Source organism: Aureobasidium pullulans, assembly GCF_000721785.1.
Source record: "Aureobasidium pullulans EXF-150 unplaced genomic scaffold scaffold_6, whole genome shotgun sequence".
Classification (NCBI taxonomy): domain Eukaryota; kingdom Fungi; phylum Ascomycota; class Dothideomycetes; order Dothideales; family Saccotheciaceae; genus Aureobasidium; species Aureobasidium pullulans.
In genome coordinates this window covers 1,197,580-1,221,052 of record NW_021941026.1, presented here as the reverse complement: position 1 = coordinate 1,221,052, position 23,473 = coordinate 1,197,580, and the positions used below count along the sequence as shown (strand labels likewise).

Below are 23,473 nucleotides of genomic sequence, written 5' to 3'. Positions count from 1 at the left end.
TTAAATCTGCTGCCACGTATTTTTCTATGTTCATCACACAAAGATGCTGTATGTCTTGCTTCTGTAAGTTGCGAGCCAAGAAAGTCTCAGAACTCGGCTCACTCATTTTGAAGGTGTTTGGAGATCTGATGCATCATTATCACAAGGGATGGCAATGGGAGATTAGAAGCAAGATTGTTTCCGTCTGAGCACGTTGGAGATACCATATTTCAGTGAATATTCCGTGTGCGAAGTTATCACAAATGAAGTTCTAAATGATGACTGCTTGATTTACGACATGACATGTAAAAGTAAAAAATTTACTATATTCTGAAGACCCCCTGTGCGCATCTGCCGGTTGCAGATCCTATCCAGACATTAATCACCAAACTCGTTTGGATATCTTCCCTCTATGCTATGTCCGACTAGCTCAGAGCCCACATGATTCAATCTCTTTGTGGTGTATCTTGTCTGCTGCTGCAAGAACTTTGTGGAGGGGTCAGTGGTCTGCTATTCCCTAGACCTGGGATCGAGAGCCACGAGCTGTTCTCGGGCGAAGCAGAAGCTTCATGAACAATCGCAGGCAAGCGAATATTGACATCCATGATGATGATTTCTTCGTGCTGGACAGGTCCCTGCAATCCGGTCGTCTCCATCTTCAGCTGATGCATATGGGTATTCAGTGGATCGTTGGTATCTTCTGCTTGATTGACCCTCTCTTGGTATGCTTCGAGGGCATTCTCAAGCAGTGCGATTGGGTCGGTCGCGTCAAGCCCGGCTAATGTTAGCCCCTCTTCCAGCAGAGCAATTTTGACTTGGAGTGCAGAGATGGTGGCTCTTTGTTCGTTGGCCATACCTTCGGAGTTTGCCAATCGAGCTGCGAGTTCATCAACATATGACTGAAGATGATAGCACTCGTCGTATGATGAAGTCAACTGACGAGTAAGATAGGACAAAGAAGCATCTTTCGCTGTGATTACACTCAGCAAGCGACGGATCTCATGTTCATCTTGTTGAAGGACATAGGATTGATCGTTTTCGACCAGTGTAAGCGTCTGAATATTCTGCACAAGCTGACTGTTTGCACCTTCGAGCTTGGTATTGTCGCTTCTCAGATCTATGATTGTTTCCTCCAGTTGTTGGGTTTGTGACAAGAACTTCTGAAAGCACGAGGTGACCTTCTTATCCTGTGTTACCGGTGTTGTGTTGTCCTTGTTAGTGAACGTAGTGACTACGTTACACTTGCTGCACTCTGCTAGCTTGATTTCTTCTCCCAAGGTGATCGATAAGTCTGCCAGCCATCCGGTAGCGGCATAGACGATTGCAGTCGGACGACGAGGATGCTCTTGACAAATGCAAGCATCGGCGAGAAGGATGATTGAACAGCAGATTGACTTCTTCTTGCCCTTGAGTTCAAGATTTTGTAAGATTCGCTTGGCTTTTTCGTTGGCTGCGATTGTGATTGTCCTCTTGCATTGATATTTTTCATGAACGAAACCAAGGCAGTTGAAGTTCAGTGTGGAGAGGTTGAGTTTGTTGAAGTTGATAAGTGCGTAGATCATGGTGAGATACAGGTCAGCAGAGATGTGTTGTACGATGTAGTGGTAGGGAGCAAATAATGTTAGATGTAAATGAGGGTCTTCAATACTGCTAAACTTCTCTCGATATATAGTGCAGCTCTTGAGAGCGAGATATCTCACCTCGAGTAACAAAGTGTGTACAAGCTTTCGATATCTCCTTTGTAATTGCATGAGACATCTGTCTATTCTCGCAGTCGAGTCACGACACGAAGTCAGACATAAGAAGCCAATGTCTCGCGAGTCTTCGCAAATGTTTCGAGGCCCTGCTAACACCTCAAGACAGCACTTCCGTCTCAAACAACACGATTTCAGCACAAGTGACTCAATCTGTTGGTGACTAAGATTTCACAGACTCCTGAGGCTGCAAGTCACACATGATACGCCTATGCAGTATTGGATAGTACAAACCTGTCATGAAAAAAGCCTCTCGCAGTTACCATGAACTTCTGTGAGAGAGGTAAGGGAGTTTATGACGTTCTTGATTTGGCTTCTGGCAATTTTGTCACCTCAAGAGAAGAAAGAGCGATGACTTTACAAACTAATCACCAAACAGTTAAACTCCTTCTCGTTGACGGAAATATTCCATCCAATGCCTAACCCACGGAAAAAAAACAGGTCTTCAGAAATACAATCACATTCTAGTAAAGGTCTGATGTTCACAAGACATCAAAGCTTTGGCATCAATCTATGCTTTCTCAATCATTTGAGACCTCGACTCTGTTCAACCTGACTTTCCAAAACATGACACCCACAAATTAGTTGTCGAAGGCATATTAAACAAATAGCTCTGTACTTGGATGTGGGTTCTCTGAGCCAAATATTGCTCATCCAGTCACAGTGCATTGGAACTTTCCACGCAAAGCACAAAGAATTTATCACCAGGCTCCTCTCAAAGACCACCCGAAAGCCCAAAATTTCCAGTCTGATATCATTCTCTTTGAACTACCTTTGCCAGTTTGCTATCTTCTTTATGCTCCACCAAACTTCCGAACTGTCGTTCTATCGTACATTACTGTTTGCGTCAACTTTCTTTATGCTCTCTTTCAAAGAACATTTCCCTTCTACCAAATATTCACATCATATAAAAAGAAACACACAACTTCAATGTCATCCATATCCTCCAGTATCAACACTCTAACACCCGTTTCAACCCCTTACAAACAGGCAAATACTCCCCAAGCCCTTTTATAAACCCCCAACCCACAAACAAGATGCCGTGGACCTGCTGCCGTTGCCGCTACACTCAGAGCACTTACAAAACCAGCTGTGCGGGCTGTGGTATGTACACCCTGTCAGAACTCTACACGCATGCCGCTAATCATCACTTTTTAGGTCATCGATCGTGCTCATACTGTATTTACCACTCTAGAGAGAACCGCGCGACTACTACTGCCTCTTTCTCTGACAGCACATCTGACATTGTCGACTCTGCTGCTGCGATGTTGGAGATTGCTGAAAAGAGCTGTTTTACTATGCCTGATGGTGGTAGGTAGAGCCAACCACCACTTGAATGCCGATATACTTCGAATTGGTTGACTCACTGGTAACTCTACTCGCTACACTTCTTCCAGATAGGAAGCCACATGAGTGGCATCTTATCTTCTTCTTCTTCTTCTTCTTCTTTCTTGGACGGCTTGGAGTTTCTGATCTCATAAAAACATACATATACTCTTCTTGGATTGTTGCTGGATATCAAAATATAAATACTTTTTCTTCTTTGAATTTATTGTTTCTCTCTTGTGTGATGTGATGTGCTAGGATGTGAAAATGATTGTGACTCCTACACTGCAAAAAGCAGGCATAGAATCAAGCAAATACGAAACAAGTAGGAAGGAACAAGGAGAGACGCATAACGAGCAAACAAGTCAAAAAGTCAACAAGTCAAAATTCCTCCTTCACTTACAAGTGGGACAATATAGGTATCAACAATTTGCTCCCTTTCACCCACTCAGGAGCACCAAAATCCCAAGGATGTTTGGCCTGAGGGGAATAGCCTGTGCTTATGCATCGGGAGAAGTAGGAGACGGCGCGGTCTCCTTTTGCTGGTTCTGTGTTCGATCCTTGTAGTGGTTGGTTTTTGCCTTTTGAAATATTTGTGACCTTCATGATAAGAATTCGTGCTTTGGGTGTGTTCTCCGACTGAGAGTTGATACAGACCACAACACTTGATGTGGAAGAAGTTATCATTGAAGCGACGACAATGTGGTTTTTTCGTATAAACACCGGATCAGAAGTGTCTGTGAGACTGATGCTCTAGATATGACCAACAACGATAAGCACCATCTCTCTCAATCCAAAAACGCTTCTATCCGACTGATGATGTCTTCTCTTGCCTTCGACTCATCATGGAGTTGCTTGACTATGTCTGACAACTCCTCGTCCATGCGCTCGGTCGCCGCGAGCCTGGCAAGTAACAGCGTCTCAACCACTGCGAGGTCGTTGCTCGTCTTCTCAAGAGCAGCGTTCTCTCTCTTCAGTTTTTCAATTTCCTGTTTCGCGTGCTGATTGTTTGCCAATGCCGTAGTGAGTTATTTGGTAGACGTTTTTTCGATATGCTGAGGGTCCTTGAGGTTGTAGTCTCCAGAATTGACGCCGCCCTTGCGTGGAATGCCCAGAAGATCTGCGTACCATTGCGATGTCACCAGGTCAACGATATCGGTGCGGTGGGGATGCATCTCGCAAATATAGCTTTTGGCAAGGCGTTCGATTCCAAAACGGGTCAAAGGCACGCCAGGTCTGAGGTAGACTCTCAGGGCTAGCTCGACCTTCTCCATAGCTGCTCGAGTGATGTCCTGATCACAGCGGTGGTTGTCTTTTGTTGGGCCAATGCATCTGAAGCTCAGTGTAGATTGATAAAGCAGATTGGCATCTATGAGGCTGTAACTCATGACTGCGATGAATGAAGTAGTAAGATGGAAAGGTGTTGGGGACGAATGAGTAGGTGATAGTAGGTGATTTGATAGAATGCAGAGAATCATCGAGGAAATGCCTGCTGTATAAATAGTTCAGGAGCAAGTACTCGCTTCATCGAAAGCTTGTACGTTGAAAACAATGTCTTGAATATGATCAATGTGTGAGTTTGAAGTCGATAAGGATCCTGATATCGCTGTATACAAGACACGCCAATGCCTTCTGACCTCTGTCTTAGACCCCATCCTTGAAGGCAATGCAAGACTCGCTGTTCAGGCGACTTCAGCAAGTCGGCGTTTGCGTCAAGACAGATCTGAATCAGATGCCTGAACGCCACGATCCTGAGCTACGTTCAATGAGCGTCTCGAATTGATGGAAGACCATGGCTAACTAGCTAGATTTTGTAGCATGGCGAAAAAGGCGAGACTAGAATAATGCACAGCAATGATGGGAGATGCAGATGAGGAAGCGGCGATGTTCGGGAAAGAAGCCGCAAAGCCTAAGCCGAGAATCAACCGGCCGTCTCTCAACTTTCTGGAGCATACCAAAGCATCAGCGAAACAGACATCGCCGTCGATAATACAAGCCCCTCGTCGCCATGGCCTCAGCAGCAAAGAGCGTGTGTCGCACAGCAGCGCGCCAATTGCGCTCCAACCAACGCCCACACTTCCAATCCGTCTCCCGACCATTCAGCACCACTCGCCGCACCCTCGCCGCAGACAAGAAGGAATCCTCAGGCAGCGAGGGCTACTTCAACCGTGCCTTTTACAACCGTCTCGATCGCGATGACCAGGCTTCATACACATCGCTCACACCGGATGAACGCCAGAAGATGGAGAACGTAGACAGTGCTCTGCGCGACCATTTCGCAAAGGACAGTCGCACCCACCGTGAGATGGAGGACAACATTGCCGCTGAGCTGGAGGCGCTGGATTTCGAATTCCCTGCTGGTCCCGTTGAGAGAGAGCCCAAGAACAATGGTTTCTTCCAGATGGGCGAGAAGGAGGATATTGGTCCTGATGAGGATGATTTCCAGGGCGATGATATTTCGAGTTTGGGTCATGGAGAATTGGAGCAGACGAGGGAGATTAGAGAGTATGCACGTTTGGCAGGCTGGGAGATGCCTTTGTTGGCGAGTACGTTTGGTCCACCTGCACGAGTCTATTCAAGGCTTCATACTGACGACAGCATCTAGATCTCACACAACCCTTCACACCACCCACAGCCGCCACACCTCTCCGTTTCCGCTACACAACCTACATGGGTGAACAACATCCCGCATCACGAAAGGTCGTCGTAGAATTTGACCCCTCGGACCTCAGTCTCACCCCCGCACACACCCAAAACCTGATCAAGCTGGCCGGTGTACGCTACAACCCTGTGTCCAAACTCGTAAAGATGAGCTGCGAAGACCACGAGACCCAAGCACAAAACAAGCGCTACCTTGGAGACACCATCAAGGGCTTGATCGCAAAGGCAAAATCACCAGAGAGCGAATGGCTCAAGGACATCCCCGTGGACTTCAGACACGCAAAGCCGAAGAAGCGATTCCAATTCCCCGAGGAGTGGCTGTTGACCGAAGAGAGAAAGAAGGAGTTGGAAGCAAGGAGGGAAGCCAGAGAGTTGGCACAAAAGACAAAGATGGAGAGCCCGGCTGGTTTGATTGACGGTATCAAGGAGATCGAGGAGGCCAGGAATATCGATCTGTCTAGAGTGGAAGCTCCCTTGATGGCAGAGGCCAAGCAGCCCATGGCCAAGGGTAAGCAAGGCAAGAAGGAGATGAGACAGGGAAGAGCATAGATTGATCTCCCTCCTTCTTGACCTCCTCCACTGCACATATATACTTGTACGATATTCTCTTTCATGTAAAAACAAGAAAGGCTTCTGAGCATTATTTGGATGGCGTTACTATTCTTTCTCTACCTCCTCTTATCATCACTTCCGGACATGACTTTGTCGTTTCTTCTCTCCCTCCATCTGTCAAACCCCACCAAGCTTCTTCTTCTTAATCCACCGTTACCCATCAATCAACAAACTCCAAACACAAACACAAAACACAATCAAGGCCAAGCACCCCTCAACATCCTCTCCTCCTGCCACTCAAACCTCCCCCAAATCCTACTAACCCCATCATCAAAAGCCAAATCCTCCCTCCTCCGATCCCCCGGCTTCAACCTCAAACTCTCCCTATTCCAATCCACAAACTCATTCCTGGTGATAGCAATATTGAACGCAAAACTACTCTTCGCATATCCCGCAAACGAACTACTTCTCCTCAAAACTTCATAATCAACCAATCCCTGTTGATCCCAAGAAAGCGCTTGTAAAGTGGAAAGGTCTGTGGGTGATAAAAGGGCAGTTTTGTGGGTGACGGTTATATTATGCAAGAGAGATGCTTTTTTTGCGAATTTGGAGATTTCGGAGATGTTGCCGGAAGCCACGTATATGATTTGCAAGTTTCTTTCCACGGCTTGGGATAGATATGCGTCTGTTTGGCCGTCGAAATCGGCGTGGGCGGAGGGTGTGGCGTTTTCCAACCATCCGGCATTTTTGGCATCGTTTTCTGTGCGGAGGTGGGCGCCTAGGAAGGAGGATGGGTAGTAGGGGAGGCGGGGGTCGATGTCGTGGAGGTGGTGGGTGAGGGCGAGATTGTAAGTTACCAGGGCAGCTAGACGGCGGACTTCTGGTATCAAACGCAGGGAGGAGCCGAAGTCGCGACGGACGGCTGGAGGTAAAGAGCGGGTATCCAGGCCTTCCCAGAGAGTGCGGCCAACACTGATGAGAGTGATATTCTTGGGATCGCGGTCGGGTTGAGCGAGAATCCAGGATTGGAGGTCTTTTACCGCCGCTGAAGGTGTGTTTGGTTTTTCTGTATCGCGGGTATCTGGGTAGAGATCTTGTCGCATACTCGGCATGCCGTAGCGATTGTGAAGGGGAGGCGGTAGAGAATGATTGCCTTTCGGTTTGTAGATGGTCATCTTTGGACACGCTGCTGCGAAGGTGGCTATGAAGTGGTCTTCGTCGAAGAATGTGCTGAAAGGTATCTTGCCATTCCAAAGAGCGCTCAGATCTGTCGAAGATCTTGATTGAAAGCTAGGTAGCACGATCGAAGATCCGCTCAAGATGGCCAGACCAAGGAAGTCGAAGATGTTGCCTCGAACATTGCCTATCCCACCATTGGCATCGTCCAGATCCAGCACTACGTCTGGCTGCCATTTGATGTTTGGTTGGCGACATAAGAAAGAGATGGCCGAGTTGTTCGGTTCATTACCGATCTGATTGTCCATCCATTCTTGGATGAATGTTTCGCGGTCTATCGTCCAGGCATTGTGATGGGGTATGTGCCGGCTGACGAAAAGAGGAGTCCGCACTCGAAAGTGCCATGCCAGAAGCCAAAGTGGTATCGCCGTGAATAGAACGCCAGCTATGAGCTGTATTCTATGGCCAGGTGCACTTATAATTGCCATGACTAGTACATAGCAAAGAACAGACTGACGTGGCATAAGTGAAAATAATCGCGAGAACTTTCGGCTCAAAAGCTAGCCCCTTGCTTCATACTTGCACATTTACAGAACCATCCCTGGCGATAAGATATGCCGAGGCTTCAATTTGCTAGCACTCTGTGACTAGCAGACTTGAAAGAGCGGGATTCAGCCGACTTCATATTTCTAACAAGCCGCTTGACCATCCTGCTTCAGATCATCAACATGGCTAGCATGCGCGAGCAGAAATTTGCAGCACGTCAACGTGTATTTGCATGCCCTCGTCCAAGCTTCCTCCTGATTGAAGGTTCCAAGCTTGATGCTGTTATCACCAATCTTGTCCTTACTTATCTTGTAAGGAAGTTTGCGACTTAGAGCAGACGCGCCGACATATGAGGGAGATTGCTCAACATGCTCGCCCAGCTGTCGAAGACATTCGAGGAACGCAACCATGGCATTATCGAAGCCACGATGCAGGAAGCCCAATCCGAGAGGAAGATCACTGTTGCAGAAAAGGTCAAGACTTGTGACCTTTGGCTTGCCAGTTCGTGATTGATCATTCGCTGGATATTCGAGCTTCTCGATTCTTGATGTAGAGCCGATTGGAAGAGGCCTAAAGCCGTGAAAAGTGCAGCCTAGCTTCTCAGCGACGACCGTCAATAGTAAGACACAAAGACCCCATGCAGCGTTGATTTCCGGCCATTCGACAGCGTGATCTGGAAGCTTGCCTAATCTCAATCCGTTGATTGTGCCAAACGGACCGTCATGATCAATGCAGAACGAGTCATTGTAGACATTTGTTCGCTGCAGAGCTTCAAGCAACTTTGTGTCAAACTGAAGTTGGTTGAGTAAGCTGTCGTTTTGTTCTCTGAATTTAGTGACAGTGTTATCAAAGTCATTGCGTTCACGCCAGAAAGCGGCTTCCTCTTCTTCGAGTTCGGCTTCTTCGCGGTTGAGGGCAGCGATTTCTTCTTCCATGGCAGTCTTTTCCGCTTCAAGGGCCTCCAACTCCCTAAGAGCTTTTTCCTCTTGTTGTTTCGCAGCAGCCAGAGCTTCGCGGGCCTGGCGTTGCTCTTCCTGTGAAGGAACGCCCTCCTTTGCCTTTTTGAGGAACTCCCCATATGCCTGACGTTCACGGTTCGCCGTTGTTTGACGTTGTTGGAGACCAGCCAGTAATAGATCGGTGCATTCTGAGCATACCGGATGGTCGATATCAGAGCGAGAAGATAAGATCTCCCATAAGCGTAGGATTCTCTCAATCTCGGTAGAGAGACTAGTTGAGTCATGCTGGTCTGGAGACTTTGAGTCCTTCTCAGGGGCCTTTTTGAAAGGGCTAGAGTCTTCCGGTGACATAGGTCCAAGCTGAGATTCACTTAACATCACGTAAGACATGGCAGGATTGAAGTTGGCAGTCTTTTGCGGAGCCTGTATTGACCGCTTTTGCTGAGCGGGACCGGCATTTTGAGAAGCCTTGTCATATACGTCTCTCCGTTCGCGAGCAGCGAGCGTTTTGGGTGGTTGAGGAGTATGGCTTGGTAGAGAAGGCGTCGAGTCTTGACTATCAGCCTCAGTCCAAATAAAATTACTAGTTTGATACACACCGACTAAGATTTTGAAAGAGGACGGATTGAGGTGCTCCAAAGAGTTGTCGAGTTTCAAAGGAGTCCTGCATTTCTGGCAATACATGATTGATGTGTGAGGTTTGAAGGAGGGTTAAGGAGGGGCTCGAGGGAGAGAGGCAGTCTATGCACCAGGAGTATTGGGTTGTACAGTCATCAGGCAGCGGCCAGCACGGCAAAGTCTTAGACAGAGTCAAATGGAATTATTCGAGTACTCGATGTGAAAGCAACTGCGACGTGGAAGCTCGCATGTGATGGAAGCACCGAAGGTTGGAAGCGGCATGGAAGCAGTTGGCGCCTCGGCGCAGTTGCCGGAACGGGAAGTTGCGTCAGCCCCGCGGGAAACAATTCACGACTCGAACGCGTCCACCTTGATTTCCTTCATTGTCTGCAGACACTCTTCTGGACATGTGAAATGCCAACAACAATCAGGCCGTCATCCCCTGAGCCATGGCGTTCGATGGTTTTCACCGAGCCCGCAGCTCATCGCGAGACGACCGAATCGACTATGATCCTGATGAATACCAACGCGGCCGACAACGAATCGACCTGAAACTCAAAGGTACCTTTGAGCGCATCTTCGAGAAATACGCCAAAGACTTTACTGGAGTCGGCGATGAAATCGACATGGAGACCGGCGAGGTCGTCGTCAACAACGGCCACCTGACGTACATGCAACACGAACGAGACACGGGAAAGAGCGCCTCATCGCGCTTCGTGAGAGCTTTCGCTGAAGAGTTGGAAGTTGAAGACGGCCATGAGGACAATGCCGACGACGATGTTGAGGATCCTGCAGAGTTGCCTGAAGAAGAGCCTGAAGAGGAAGACGACGACAGCCAAGAGGAGGAGGATGAACAAGAAGAAGACGTCAGCGACGACGAGGATGGAGACTACGAAGATGCAGCTGTCGACGCTGGCGACGAGCAATCAGGCGACGAATCTGACGACTTGGGCCGCGACCACGACGAGCTCGCTCTCGATCCGCGTTTGGCCCAGCCTGCTCAGTCGGATGTTAGGGTTAGCCATGAGCAGCAATACCACAATACATCCGTCGTTCCATCTACTGAAGTCGCTCATTCTCTGCCTCAAATCTCCATCGCCGACTCTCTGAATCAGCTTGTCCCACATCAAGATGCCGAAGGAAGAGTCGATCCCGAGGCCATTCATCAGCTGGGCCAAAGCATTGCCAATCAAATCGCCGACTTTCTCATGCGTGCTACCTCCCTCAATCGTCAACCGCATTTCCCAGGCCAGCCTCAAGGCATCTGGTCCGCTCCCGCACTGCCTGAAGACGCTTTCAACCCGCCCAACTACCTCGACAACCGTGCCAACGCTCTGACGCCAGCTCCGCATCGCGCTCCCTCTGTTTGGGACTCTCCTTCTGGTGGTCAGTCACTTTGGGCTCCTGCAGCCTCACGGCCCAAGAAGCGTCGCAGACTCCTCAAACATACCGAGACTTCATTCGACCTAGATCCTGCATTGACTGATGATCCAACCTTCTCCGACGCTGCTAATTCAAGAAATCGTGTGAGACAAAACCGTGGCTACTCTAGAGAGGAAGATGATTTGATCAAGCGTTTGAAAGAGATCAATGGCTTGACCTGGCAACAAATCACTGCCCACATGCCTGGAAGAACCATGGGTGGCCTTTCGGGCCGCTACACTCGTGTCTTGAAAGATTTACCTCGACCCGTCATGATCAAGCGTGAGATCATCGAGATCATGGATGGCGAAGACGACGAGTTGTCTACTCCTGGCCCCTCGCATACAGCAGCATCGCCCGGCATGTCACCTTTCCGCACTCCGCTCCTGCGCCGTGCTATGGATAAGCAGATAGCACGTCATGGAGACAATGGCGAGATCCCTATCACCATAGGGGACGAAGGCGATGACACAGACTCACAGCGTGATTCTTCTGCTCCACCGCCAGCTGAGCTCTTCTCTGATGGTCAGGGTGGCCACTATAGACGTCATCCAATCACCGGGGTGGCTGCTCCAACCCTCTACATGTCGGATACGCCCGAAGTGGATACCCCAGAGCCTGTCAAGAATAAAAGAGTACCAAAAGAGAGATACCTTCCACACGGACCTGCTGGGTTCTACAGAACGTTCGACACCTCGGATCCAAAGGTCGGAAGCTTCGGTATGCTTCGTACGGACAGTCCATCCACACATGTTGCACAGGAACACAATCTCAACTTCTTCGGACCTACCAGCGGCTTTGGCGTGCTAAGAATGGAGCAGCCAAAGCAGTCGAAGAAGAAGAAGAGGCGGCCAAGTGCGAAGGCTTCCAACGAGTCAGAAGCACCTCGAAGGACTTCTGATGAGAGACACTATAATCAGGAGAAGTTGGACAGACGTTTCAATCAGTCCAATGCCTCAACGTACACTTACCCAGCACCTCAACTGCGAGATAGGTTAGCCAATACGCCGACCAGCACTATCAATCTGTTTGCTCGTGCTGAGCAGTATCTGAGGGCTAAGGGCCTGACTGCTGCTGGCATGACTACATCTCAGCTTATCTCGTCGTTGCAAGCAAACCAGCGCGCAAATCCCACGGCAGCAAGATCGAGTAACACCGGTAGTTCTACCAACATGATGCCTCCACCTCCTGCCAGATCTCGCTTCGAACCTGTGTTCGAAGAAAGCTCGCCCGTGCATCCACCTCATCCGCCTCCACCGTACAGCGCCAATCCACCTTTACGAGCAAGCACTCCTCCTCCATGTCGTACAGAGCCGATGGTAATCGACACAGAAAACGATGGCGATGTTAGTGACTCGTCGGCGACTATGGATACCCCAGCAACAGCGACCCGCTATGCCGATTCTCCAGTAATGACCGCTCATGATGGGCCTTACTTCCTCTCAAATCTCCCACCGCCGCCAAGTCCGTTCATGCCGGCACCGCAAGCACAGATGCGCATGCCGTCTTCATCGCCACTCTCTTCACCTCCACCGGCTCCATCGCCCGCGCCTTCGCAGTCTTCCTCGAATGAGAGCCAACGTCGTAGTGTGAGAAGCTCCACAAGGCAAGCGACCAAGAAGTCGTTACAACCATCTGAACCAGTCAGATCAGGCGAAACGAGTCTACCAACGCCTAAGCCAGCTATCAGAAACATCGCTCTTGCTGCAACGCCTAAGACGCCGGTGGTACGCTACGGGACGCCTCTCAAAGAGACGGTGGGAAGGAAAGAAATGTTGAGAAAGAGGGTTTTGGCTGAGCCTGACGATGGATCAGAGGACGAACTCGCGTAGATATCTCATTGTTACTCATTATCATCTTTTGTTTTGCATGGAAGGCGCAGCACAGCGTGTGGAAATATCAAGCATGGATGGAGTTTCTGCATTGCGAATACCCATGGTTAGGAGAATTGCTTTCACTGGTTTTGTGCTAAGATTGAGTGGGATAAAGGAGATTGCTTTCCCGAGTTTGACAGCGAAAGTTTCAAGCAAAGAGATGTACATATACTACTTGCAGCGTCAAGCAAACGATTCATCTTCTCTGCAACAACTTCCTGTTATATCCCAGCGATATCCGCATTAAATCCACCTGGCTTCAGCTTACAAAGCCTTCTGACCACCAGAGCTCCCACAATTAACCATCCTCCTTGCTGACTCTTTGTCACCCCCATTGCAAGCCAGCCTTTTCATTTAACCTCAGGTTTTGGTCGCGGTTCGTTTTGGATGTCAGTAAGCGTTCTTTGTCGTGGTCGTGGATACGTGTTTGAGATATGTTGATAGCATAGTTTTCCTTTTCGTGTCACGTTCTTGTTACTGTTGTTTGCTTGATGATCTTTTGGTCGTTGATTCTTGATTTCATAGTCGTGCGGTCGGTATTGATGTTCGTTGTACACCTCCGGGTCTGTTGAGAGTCTGTTCCTCTGTTCTTGCATCTGCACAGCTTTTGTGTTTCTGAACTTAGCTGAAGAAGAAGCCCGGATACGTCGGATCGTTCGGGTCGATATAGAAACTGTGCCGTCCAGTGAGGAAAGCATTACCTCTGACTTTGGGTATGCAAGTCGGAAATTCTGCACCCTCATCCTGCTGCTGCGAAACAATGCTGGCTTCAAAAGTCGTGTTGATGATGGAATGATGGATGAGTTTCTTTCCACCATTCAATTTCCCTTGGGCCAGTAAAACTGCAACTCGGGCGCCTGTTCCACTGCCACAGGGTGATCTGTCGATCGCGCCTTCTGCGTAGACGACCACGTTTTTCTGCTCGATGGCTTGGGAGTTGTCGCTGAGGGTTTGGAAGAAACATACGACGTAGAGGGAAGTTCCCGCGTGATCGCCTTGTTTTCCAAGTTTGGTTTTGATCTGACTGGCCAGTTCGATGAAGCGTTGGGAGTTGGTTGGCTCTATTTCAATCCCGATATCGCGAGCATCGACAGATGCGATTGAAGCTCCGCCCCAAGATATATTGACGCTGAGATGTAGAGTTTCTCCTCCATGTGCAGTTACACTTATAGGTATGTCTTTGGCGAATTGGTAGCTTTTGACGTTTACGAAATCCACATGGATCACTTTGCCATCTTTGAAGTTCACATCTGCCGCTACTCTGCCAGAAGGTACGTCGATGATGACTTTGACTGGGCCGTCTTGTACTGAGTCTACAAGTCCCTTGGCTACTGCATAGCGGCCTAGAGCGATGGTTCCATGACCGCAGGCAGTGGAGAAGCCATCTCTATGCCAGAATAGAACACCGAGATGGGCGCCAGAGTCGTTCGGGGGCACGATGAAACCGCCATACATGTCAGCATGACCTCTGGGCTCATGGCAGAGAGATTGGCGTAGTTGATCCAGAGGATGACTCGGTTCCTTCATGATATTCAGGCGGCGTTCCCATACTGTGTTTCCCGTTGTCGTGCAGTGGGGTGGTAGATCTGGGACGATGCGGAAGGGCTCGCCGGCAGTGTGCCAGTCTTCTGTCTGGATCCAGAATGCTTCTTGTTCTGTCATGATCGTTTTGTCGTCAAAATGAGACTGTGCAAGAACACGTTGGAGAGAGGGAAGTTTTGTTGTCTAACTGATGCCCATCGTGGTTCGTCAGCAGCCCCCACCTTGAGATCCTCTGAGAAGGTGAGCAGATTCAGGGAAGTCAGAAGCCGACCGGTCGGCCAGAGGATGGAGATTGGTACCACATTTTTGACAGTATTCAACGGTACATGTTATGAATAATGTCAGAAATACCGAAAGTTCAAGCACATGATCCTGTGATGAGTTTGAGAAACAGAGCGAGTCATAGCCAGGGTGATACGGTTCACAAAAAGAGTTGAGCGTGAGTCTTGGCATGTTTGCACCTAACACGAATAAGGAGACAACCCAAGGAGCAAGTCCGGGGACATCAAAGCGTAGCCGCTACGTTTACCAAAATACTCAGGAGAGCTGCTGAGCTTCCTGCCTTTTCACTCGCGTCGTCAACAAAAAAACAAAAAGCACCAGCAGGGGATCCCAATTCCGACCGGGAGCCAGGCCAAAGGAAAAAAGAGATGGAGTCACGAACAAGTTTCCTCGTGCGATTGCTGCTACTCGCATTGCTGCCCCTCAGCTTCGCCCTCAAATTCGACATCCAGGCGCATCCCGGAGCAGAGTCGGCGAGCAAGGAACGCTGCATCCGCAACTTTGTCGCAAAGGACCAGCTTGTCGTTGTGACGGCAACCATCAGTGGACACAGAGGAGATGGCCAGGTTTTGAACCTGCACGTGCGTTGATTCCAACCTTCAGCAAGTAAAGAGAGTGTGTACGGGAAGATGCTGACGGGATGTTGCTGGTGTAGATCAAGGATGCTGTTGGCAATGACTACCACAGACCTCGCGATGTCGCTGGCGAAGGTCGCTACGCTTTCACCTCTCACGCCGATTCCGCCTTTGATGTCTGCTTCGAGAACATCCTGACTGGAAGTACGTTTGCTTGATGCAATTCTCAACACGCAGCTTGCAGTCACTGACAAGCTCTTCACGAAACAGACAACGGAGGATCGAACCCCAGCCGCCACGTTGAACTCGATATCGATATTGGTGCCGACGCAAAGGACTGGTCTGCCATCCAAGCCGGCGAGAAACTTCAGCCCGTCGAGACGGAATTGCGCAGAATCGAAGAGATGGTCGCAGAGGTTGTTGGCGAGCTGGACTACCTCCGCATCCGCGAGCAGAAGCTGAGAGATACCAACGAGAGCACAAACGAGCGTGTCAAGTGGTTCGCCTTTGGCACCATGGGTATGCTGGTCGGCCTGGGCGCATGGCAGATTGTCTACCTGCGCGCCTACTTCAGGTATGTCCCTCTGCATCATTCTCTGGTTGCGCCGCATGCTCACGAAACATCACAGATCAAAGCACCTCATCTAGACGAGTCGGACGGTTTCATGCATTTTATGTCATTCCAGGTCGGAGAGCTACGTCTGTGTTATATGCAGCAATGGTTCATAGGTACTGTATTAGCAATAACAGCCTCTCTCCCTCGTTTGTTTCGTTCCTCTGTCACCTGTCACAGCCAGTAGCTAGGTCCTGACCGCCGTCTGTCATTTCTCTGCCTGCTCGTCTTGACCTCCGTAATCTCATAAATCGCCAGATCACGAAGTCATGTACGGCTCAACATCATCCTTGGCACAGCGAAGACCATCGGCATGCTCGTGCCAATCACACTTGGATCCTTTTCTGGGGTCAGGGAAGTCCTCCTTGGCGAGCTTGATGAGAGATTGAGCAAAGTCAGCTGGGAAGTCGCCTCCCTTCTGAAGCAAGTCTTTCATCGAGTCCGAAAGGTAGACACCTTTGGCTGCGGCTTCGCCACAGAGTGCGCGGAAGGCAGCTGTCTCGGCCAGGAACTTGCGCATGTAGTTGGGCGACTTGGTGGCAGCATACATGTACTCGATGCGGAAGGTAGGTGCCGTCATGTTGTTGATGTGGTAGTACGAGCGGACCAGATCGATGGCTGTGAGATGTGAGCTGGTGTTTATGCTTTCAGGAATGATGGACTTACAGTCGTTGCACAACGTCTCGACATCCCACTCCTGACCCATGGCGTACAGACAGAGGTAGTGTTGAACCGAGTGGAAGTCATGGGGACCTTGGAGCTTGCCGCTATACAACCAATGGATGAAGAGGGCGAAGGCGAATTCGTTGAAGCCATCGAAGGTCAGATCCTTGGCATCAGGGGTAGTTGTCTTGGACAGCAACTTCTTGAAGTAGGGAACCTTTTTGATGAGCAGGTAGTTGGGGACACCCTTGAACTCTTTGTGGGTGGCACCGGCATAAAGGATTGAGGTCGGAATTTCCTCAGGCTTGGGAGTCTTGCTGCCTGGGTTGTCGGCATGGATGTTGGCGACGAGGGCTCTGAAGCAACAGGTCAGTCACATGTGCATCGATCAGAAACGAGGAAGGACTCACTGAACAGCACCATCGGGGATCACTGGACTGGCCAAACCAGATCTGAGGTCTCCGGTGCTCGAAGCCTTGGTGACTGGAATGTTGATGCTCGTGGGACGTTCGTCTGCTGCACTGCCTGCACCCACTTCTGCGAGACTGTCTGGAGCTGGGCTGACTCCGCGTTTGACGATAGTACCAAGGTCCTGGCGGTCGTCGATGCGTTCAACAGAGCGCTGCACGCTTTTGGATGAGCTTGTGCGAGATGCTCCAGGACGGCCGGTGCCCACGGGGACTGCAAGGCTGGGGTCGCTAGACATTGTGATGCTGCTGCTGTAGAGATTGACGATGGTGATAGGACGATCTTTTGTTGGGTGTAGGTGTGAAAGATGTTGATCATGTAACGATGAACGAGAAGTTGGGAAGAGAGTTGAAGATGGCCGAAGGGACGGTGAGAAGATCCAGGTTCGAAGCGTTGATTGAAAGGTGTTGGATAGGGAAGTCGCGATTGTGTTGCACTTACCATTTTATTCTTGGAGTCGTCCACGGTAAGCATCGTCTACTCTTTCCTTGTTATATCTATAGTCTTCGTTCAATTTCACCAGAGTCCAACAAACACTAAAATGAGGCAAGCATTACTTGCCAATCATCCGAAACTCTGGTCTTGTATGCTGCAAACAGTGGTCTCAGAATGCAACAAACACTGATCCGCTCGTATGTGATGACTGCTGAGATCATGAACCGCCGACGACTACAGTCCCAGAATGCAAGTAATATCCAGCCATGTCAAGTTTGGCTAGTGGCTTGCCCAAGAGGTTGCTCCTGATGTCTTCCACTGAGGAAGACAACCGGACGCAACGAAGGTCTGTGCGTAGTACCATCATTATGTAGGCGTAGGTATGATAGCTATGCGACTGTCAAAACGGTAGTGCCGTGAGCTGAGATGAATGCTATAGTCCATAGGCAGAGCGTTACATGTATTCAAACAGCAGTTTGGAAGTGAGTTCAGAGCAGAAAACAAGACAATCACGTGAAAGAGTGGTCTCGATCACTGTACAACTCGATCAACGTCATGGTTCGAGCTTGATCGGTAACGACCTTTTCCCCAGATAACAAGCAGCTCTCTTTCCTCCTTCGACTTTGCCATTGTCATCCAACATCACAAACATAACCAAAATGTCTGCAGCAAGACTTGTCCTCAGATCAGTTCGCGCCTCCCCGCGCATTGTGCGTCCCTTTAGCTCGGCCACTGCCCGCTTCAGCGATGCTCCTCGTCCCAATGACACTGTCGACGCATACCGCAAGGCTCAGACCGAGAAGCCTCTCAACCCTCATTTGACCAACACCACCTCGACCATCGCCAATGAGATGCCTAGCATTGGCAAGGACAACGTCCCTCCGGAGATGATCACCAGCGTGGACCCCAGCTTCACAGCCAAGGATTCTGTGCCTGAGAACACCGAGAGAATGACCGGAGGTACCCAGTCCGGCACTCCCGAGTCTGGTGTCAACGCCGATCTTGAAGTAGGTGAAATGGAGGGAGGTTCTTTCCGCGTTGAGCCCTTGAGGAGGACAGGCGAGGACACCAACACCACCAGGGCTAGACTCTTATGTTCGTCGCCATTCACTTCGGCCCCTTGACTTCATCTCGAGCTATAGCTAACATTTGCCCTTCACAGACCAAAGCAGGAAAAGAGGAACACTAGAGAGCGATCTCCTCATGTCCACCTTTGCCGATCGCTACCTCGAAACTATGTCACCTAAGCAACTCCAACAATACGATCTTTTCCTCGATGAGAATGACTGGGATATTTACTACTGGGCTACCCAAGAGCCTACTCCTACTTCCCTGGAGTACGCCGAAGGAGGCGGTCCTGACCAAGCTACTCCTGTAGCTCAGGGCAAGCCTGCCAAAGACCAGCCTGTTCGCCCTGCTGGTACTGGTGAGTGGGCACAGACTGTTGGACTCTTCAAGCCTGCCTACCGCCCGGTTCCCCAGCGATGGAAGAACTCTGAAGTCTTGGCTATGTTGAGACAGCACGTCAAGGACCGCAGCGCCGGAGGAGTCCTCGAGGGCGACAAGTCTGGCGAAGCTACACCGGACAACAAGAGTGGTCAAGGCATGGGCTTCATGCCTGAGCTCAAGAACTTTGACAAGTAAATCACTGTCTTTTTCGCAGTAAATACCCCTGTATATACGTAACCTGCAGCCCATAAAATATCACCCTTTTCAGCAAAACGATTTCCTCGATTCTCTCTGGATGTGGTCAATTTATGCACAGGCTAATCAAAAGGTTCCTATGCAATTCTCGATGTCAGTCACATGGCTGGCAACTGCTTGGCGAGGCCTTGGACACATTCCACGACCTGAGGCTAGCATTCCGATCAGGACAAAGAGATCCGAGTGCTGGGTTTAATGCCGTATACCATAGTATTGAAACAGAGTCGGCTCCAAGCACGCTCGCTACGATTGCTCCTCTACTACCCAAGAAGGGTTGCGAGAGATGAAAAGATCAGTACAGTGGTGATATCCCAATCTCGGCAGTCAAGACTGACGAGTTTGCCCCAATCGTAGCAGGTCAGATGGTAGGAATGCAAGGAATGCAATCTTGAGGAACGAACAAAGAAGTCCCAACCACCAGAAGAGCGACAGATGTACCAAAGAGGAAGACTGGCCATTGTCAACGTCTCATTCCATAAAAATCGCCAGCCACCCGACTGGTCTGCTCAACACCGCATATAATACCTTGCATAGGCTGGCTTGTGTATTGCAGTATCTCAACCAACTCATTACAACCCTCAGAGAAACATTACGTTCCAAACGCTAGCAATGGCATCTCTTACTCATCAATACACTTACCCGATACGTCCGATGCCTGTACGGCCAAACCACGTCCGCACCTCAAGCAAGGAGTTCCAATGGACGTCTGCATACGACCATGTGTTCAACCAGTACATCGAGCCTCAGGGAACATGCAATCCTGCAGCACTTGCTTATCCTGACGGGGCAATCGCCAACGAGCCATCGCCCATAGTCAGCAGTGTCTACCCTGAACCAACAAATCAGCACAACAGATTATGGAGTGCCAATTCATTTGACGCCAAAGACATTCACCAACCATCACCGACTTTCAGCCCCTGGATGGGTAATGATAGCGGGGTCGATTTGAACATATCCACCAGCTTTGAACCGATAGCAGGAGTCACAAGTCATCAAAACGACCTCTCAATGTCAGGATTGAGGATATCTTATGATCCTACACTTGCGCCATCACGCGCGCAGGAGATGGCAGACGAGATGTACATCACTACAGAAGTACGAAGGTCGAGAAGAGAGTCACGCACGCCATCACCATCATATCGCCGCCAACGGACACCTTCATCGGGCACGCCGTCACCTCGGCGGCGTCAACGGCGAACACCATCATCGAAAGGGCACAGTCGCAAATCATCTGGCCAGCTGCAGAGTCCACGAGGGAAATCGGGCAGTTTTGTGAACTATACACCATCAGATAGCGAGAAGCTGTTGACTGGGGTTGCGCCGTCGGGGAGCAGCAAGACCAAAGCTCGACGTGAAAGGGAGGCAGTGGAGAAACGGCGAAGGTTCAGCCAGGCAGCGCTGCGAGCAGTAGTAAAGGCAGGGGGTGACTTGGCGGAGCTGCAAGACGCAGGGCTGGTGATGGGATAGGAGTTGAATGGCGGATGGTAATGTGTAATAGACGAGGGCCAATAATGCAGTTGTTTAATGAATGAACATATACATTTGACCGCAATTTCGTCTTCCCAAGCAACGAGCCGACGGGTGTTCCTTCTCCCGTATAGAAGACGAACAGTGCGGAGGGCGGCGAGTCAGATGGTCACAGTAACCGGCATGGCGGGAACGCGTCTGGCAGGTCCCTGCATTCGAGCCGTGCAGATAGACTTCGCGCTAATTACTCCACGTTGCATGATTGCATCTCATTTAGAAGGTAGGAACGTCTGGATGCCCGGACATGACGGCCTTGTGCCTGTTGTGACCTTGATTCCCATCTTTATACACTGTTCTCGTACTTTGCTGCTTGCCTATCTCGACCATCCTTGTGCGACGAGGTAGACGCAGCAGATCCAGAACACCGTCAACGACCGCGTGAATGGAGAGTTATTTCGAAGACGACAGTCCTCTTGCAGCGCTGCTCGAAGGTGATTAGACGCGCCTTCCTTCTTAGACCCGACAAACGTACTAAAGCGATGCTGCAGGAAATGGCACCGCCGACGACTCGTTCAACTACCTCAACCAAGATCCCTCGCCTACTCCTCCCTACACACCGACTGTCGCGCCGAAGAAGGCCTCGCTCAAGCGCTTTACACAGCCCCTAAACCTCCGACTCCCTGCTCAAGGCACCTTTTCCAAGCTTCACCATGCTTGGTCGGTATGCCTCCTATCCACCTATAGCTCCATCCAGATCTGGCTTCTTACACATAATAGCGTGCTGTCAACTCTCGCATTGGCCGGGCTGAGAACACCCGCTTCCTCGAACACTTCCGTTACCTGATCGTCGCGTCGCAACTCCTAAACGAGTACCCTGATCTCGGATCTTTACACACTACTCAGATCAACGGAACCCCCTTCGACTCCACCGAGTCTGGTCCGAATGCTTCATTGAACATCTCAGGTGTTGCTGCCACTGCTGGTGTCGCTTTTGTTCTCGTTCTTGTACTCAACTGGCTACGTGGATCTCGCTTGAGTAAAAGCCGTGTCTTGTTAGCACTGGCGTGCGCTGCTGTCGCCGCTGTTCTCTTCTACGCATACATCCGTCGACAATGGCTGCAGTACCTTAGACACCAAGCTGTAGACACCGTCTCCTCGTTGACCACAAACGCTCGTGGCTTCGACATCACCACTTCTGCTGCCTTGTCTCTGATCCAGGAGGTTGAACTCGTCTCCAAGGGATACAGATTGTGAGAAGCCCCGATAAGGCCTCTCTTGACCTCCGCTAACCAGTACACAGGAGCACGCCGTTACCTCCGATTTCTCGTTTCGATGATGTTAAGGTCAACAGGAAATGTGCCAAGCTAAGGAGCGCTCTCAACAAAGCATACACCGAAGCCTTGCCAGCATTCAGGGAAGCAACAATATCTCTTAAGCTGTTACTCAACCAGGATGACATGGAAAAATATCTGGACGTCTACGATATCCCTCACCACGCCGTTCAAGAGGCCGTTACCCCCGAGCTCGCTTCTTTGGACAAGGACGATCCGGAGTCTCTCAGAAGTCTTCGCGTTGTGAGCTACCAATACAGTACTCTGAGAAGAGTTGTCTGTTGCTCTCTCATGTCTCTGGAAGCAGATGGTGGCAATCCTGATTTCGCTCGCTGGTCGGCCGCAACAAGGATCATGAACTCACTGAGCACTACCACTGCAACCTGGGCCCAGAAACTGAGCGACCTTCTCCGCGAGGTCGAAGAATTTACAATCCCCAGAGAGGCAAGACTCTCCTCCAGACCCGCCGGCGAACGTCTGCGTACTCAGGTTCGCAAGATCACCGACCTCTCTCAGGGCATCAGATCACTGCAGGCAAAGATGGCCTTGATGAGAGAAGAATCTACAAAGGCCATCGAAGATTCCGACGACCTGACTGACCTCGGCCCGAATTTGATGTCGCAGTACGAGTCGATTGGCGCCGATCTCAAGATGTTGACGCAAGCTTGGGAGAATGGCAAGGCTTCCCTTGCAAGCAACCTCGACAAGCAGGAACGTCGCATCTCGCAAGCATCGAGTGGCCTTCGTTCGCCTGCCGCAAGCCTCGGCGGTCTGACCGCTGTCGAAGAAGGTGGACCTGCTGATGCTTTGCGTGCACTGAATGGCGAGTCCAAGTCCAACAGGTCCAGTCTCGCAGGATCGGGATCAGACGAGGAAGTGTTCGAAGGTGTGTCTTTGGTCATACCCCGCCAGCGCAGCTCCTTGACAAGAGAGGAGCGCATCATCAAGATGCATGAAGAGCGGGCACGTCAATCTGAGATGCGTGACAAGCGCGACTCGGGCACCAACATGATCCGCGAGCTTCAATCTGTCATGAACCTGCGACCAAAGCGTAACACCATAGGTGGCGGCGCACGCATCACCTCGATATGAACACCATCCAACTGTCACCTGGACACACACACTCTTTACCAAACCTACGAACCATCTTCATGAAAATACGACAATCTCTCCGCCACCAAAGCATTTCTCTTCAACAACAGTTCGGCAATGAATATCCATCCGACTGGCATCTTTACAGTTCACAAACCCTTTTCTCTCTTCCTCATGCATCCCCTTAGCACGGATCCACCAAAAGATACCCTTTATCCTATTCTGTTACCTTCTTGTCTATATTATCTCTTACCAAAGCGTCGTTTTCGACACTCATATCAGGGCGGCAATTGTTCATACCACGCATTGCGATATTGTTTCTAGTTGAATCGAATTTTGGAGTTCATCATGTTATGTAGCTAGCTATTTGAATGAACCAAGATCATCTCTCATTCTCAAACCCGGTCAATGGTACTCTTTCTCCGAAAAGTTCT

General features: G+C 50.1%; 12 protein-coding genes across 12 annotated transcripts; 6 read left to right on the top strand and 6 right to left on the bottom strand.

Annotated features, from left to right (window-relative positions):
- Positions 1-425: 425 nt before the first annotated feature.
- Positions 426-1,541, bottom strand: M438DRAFT_334095 (uncharacterized protein; the record flags this gene model as incomplete). Its single annotated transcript, XM_029903678.1, has 1 exon — positions 426-1,541. The coding sequence occupies one exon, from the start codon at positions 1,539-1,541 to the stop codon at positions 426-428; it is 1,116 nt and encodes a 371-aa protein (XP_029762366.1).
- A 2,546-nt stretch (positions 1,542-4,087) lies between these two features.
- Positions 4,088-4,447, bottom strand: M438DRAFT_334094 (uncharacterized protein; the record flags this gene model as incomplete). Its single annotated transcript, XM_029903677.1, has 1 exon — positions 4,088-4,447. One exon carries the CDS (start codon positions 4,445-4,447, stop codon positions 4,088-4,090), a length of 360 nt encoding a protein of 119 aa, XP_029762365.1.
- A 601-nt stretch (positions 4,448-5,048) lies between these two features.
- Positions 5,049-6,323, top strand: M438DRAFT_294536 (uncharacterized protein). Its single transcript, XM_029901848.1, has 2 exons — positions 5,049-5,605; positions 5,665-6,323. Exons 1-2 carry the CDS (start codon positions 5,068-5,070, stop codon positions 6,267-6,269), a joined length of 1,143 nt encoding a protein of 380 aa, XP_029762364.1. The 5' UTR covers positions 5,049-5,067; the 3' UTR covers positions 6,270-6,323.
- A 206-nt stretch (positions 6,324-6,529) lies between these two features.
- Positions 6,530-7,936, bottom strand: M438DRAFT_334092 (uncharacterized protein; the record flags this gene model as incomplete). Its single annotated transcript, XM_029903676.1, has 1 exon — positions 6,530-7,936. The coding sequence occupies one exon, from the start codon at positions 7,934-7,936 to the stop codon at positions 6,530-6,532; it is 1,407 nt and encodes a 468-aa protein (XP_029762363.1).
- Positions 7,937-8,137: 201 nt separating this feature from the next.
- M438DRAFT_373652 (APG6-domain-containing protein) lies at positions 8,138-9,637 on the bottom strand (the record flags this gene model as incomplete). The annotated part of the gene is made up of 2 exons (XM_029908437.1): positions 8,138-9,504; positions 9,553-9,637. The coding sequence occupies 2 exons, from the start codon at positions 9,635-9,637 to the stop codon at positions 8,138-8,140; spliced, it is 1,452 nt and encodes a 483-aa protein (XP_029762362.1).
- Positions 9,638-10,020: 383 nt separating this feature from the next.
- On the top strand, positions 10,021-12,825 carry M438DRAFT_354275 (uncharacterized protein; the record flags this gene model as incomplete). Its single annotated transcript, XM_029906936.1, has 1 exon — positions 10,021-12,825. The coding sequence occupies one exon, from the start codon at positions 10,021-10,023 to the stop codon at positions 12,823-12,825; it is 2,805 nt and encodes a 934-aa protein (XP_029762361.1).
- A 663-nt stretch (positions 12,826-13,488) lies between these two features.
- M438DRAFT_316532 (Diaminopimelate epimerase-like protein) lies at positions 13,489-14,646 on the bottom strand (the record flags this gene model as incomplete). The annotated part of the gene is made up of 1 exon (XM_029902698.1): positions 13,489-14,646. The coding sequence occupies exon 1, from the start codon at positions 14,527-14,529 to the stop codon at positions 13,489-13,491; it is 1,041 nt and encodes a 346-aa protein (XP_029762360.1). The 5' UTR covers positions 14,530-14,646.
- A 332-nt stretch (positions 14,647-14,978) lies between these two features.
- Positions 14,979-16,029, top strand: M438DRAFT_344561 (endoplasmic reticulum vesicle protein 25 precursor). Its single transcript, XM_029905256.1, has 4 exons — positions 14,979-15,272; positions 15,347-15,470; positions 15,537-15,840; positions 15,896-16,029. Exons 1-4 carry the CDS (start codon positions 15,060-15,062, stop codon positions 15,912-15,914), a joined length of 660 nt encoding a protein of 219 aa, XP_029762359.1. The 5' UTR covers positions 14,979-15,059; the 3' UTR covers positions 15,915-16,029.
- Positions 15,936-17,538, bottom strand: M438DRAFT_364312 (uncharacterized protein). Its single transcript, XM_029907711.1, has 3 exons — positions 16,953-17,538; positions 16,546-16,898; positions 15,936-16,497 (listed from the first exon to the last, which is right to left on the bottom strand). The coding sequence occupies exons 1-3, from the start codon at positions 17,246-17,248 to the stop codon at positions 16,139-16,141; spliced, it is 1,008 nt and encodes a 335-aa protein (XP_029762358.1). The 5' UTR covers positions 17,249-17,538; the 3' UTR covers positions 15,936-16,138.
- Positions 17,539-18,034: 496 nt separating this feature from the next.
- Positions 18,035-19,163, top strand: M438DRAFT_396275 (DUF339-domain-containing protein). Its single transcript, XM_029909257.1, has 2 exons — positions 18,035-18,540; positions 18,608-19,163. Exons 1-2 carry the CDS (start codon positions 18,105-18,107, stop codon positions 19,087-19,089), a joined length of 918 nt encoding a protein of 305 aa, XP_029762357.1. The 5' UTR covers positions 18,035-18,104; the 3' UTR covers positions 19,090-19,163.
- Positions 19,164-19,433: 270 nt separating this feature from the next.
- Positions 19,434-20,616, top strand: M438DRAFT_316523 (uncharacterized protein; the record flags this gene model as incomplete). Its single annotated transcript, XM_029902697.1, has 1 exon — positions 19,434-20,616. Exon 1 carries the CDS (start codon positions 19,759-19,761, stop codon positions 20,614-20,616), a length of 858 nt encoding a protein of 285 aa, XP_029762356.1. The 5' UTR covers positions 19,434-19,758.
- A 317-nt stretch (positions 20,617-20,933) lies between these two features.
- Positions 20,934-23,436, top strand: M438DRAFT_294517 (uncharacterized protein). The gene is made up of 4 exons (XM_029901847.1): positions 20,934-21,107; positions 21,165-21,337; positions 21,394-21,866; positions 21,917-23,436. Exons 1-4 carry the CDS (start codon positions 21,059-21,061, stop codon positions 23,037-23,039), a joined length of 1,818 nt encoding a protein of 605 aa, XP_029762355.1. The 5' UTR covers positions 20,934-21,058; the 3' UTR covers positions 23,040-23,436.
- Positions 23,437-23,473: the final 37 nt, after the last annotated feature.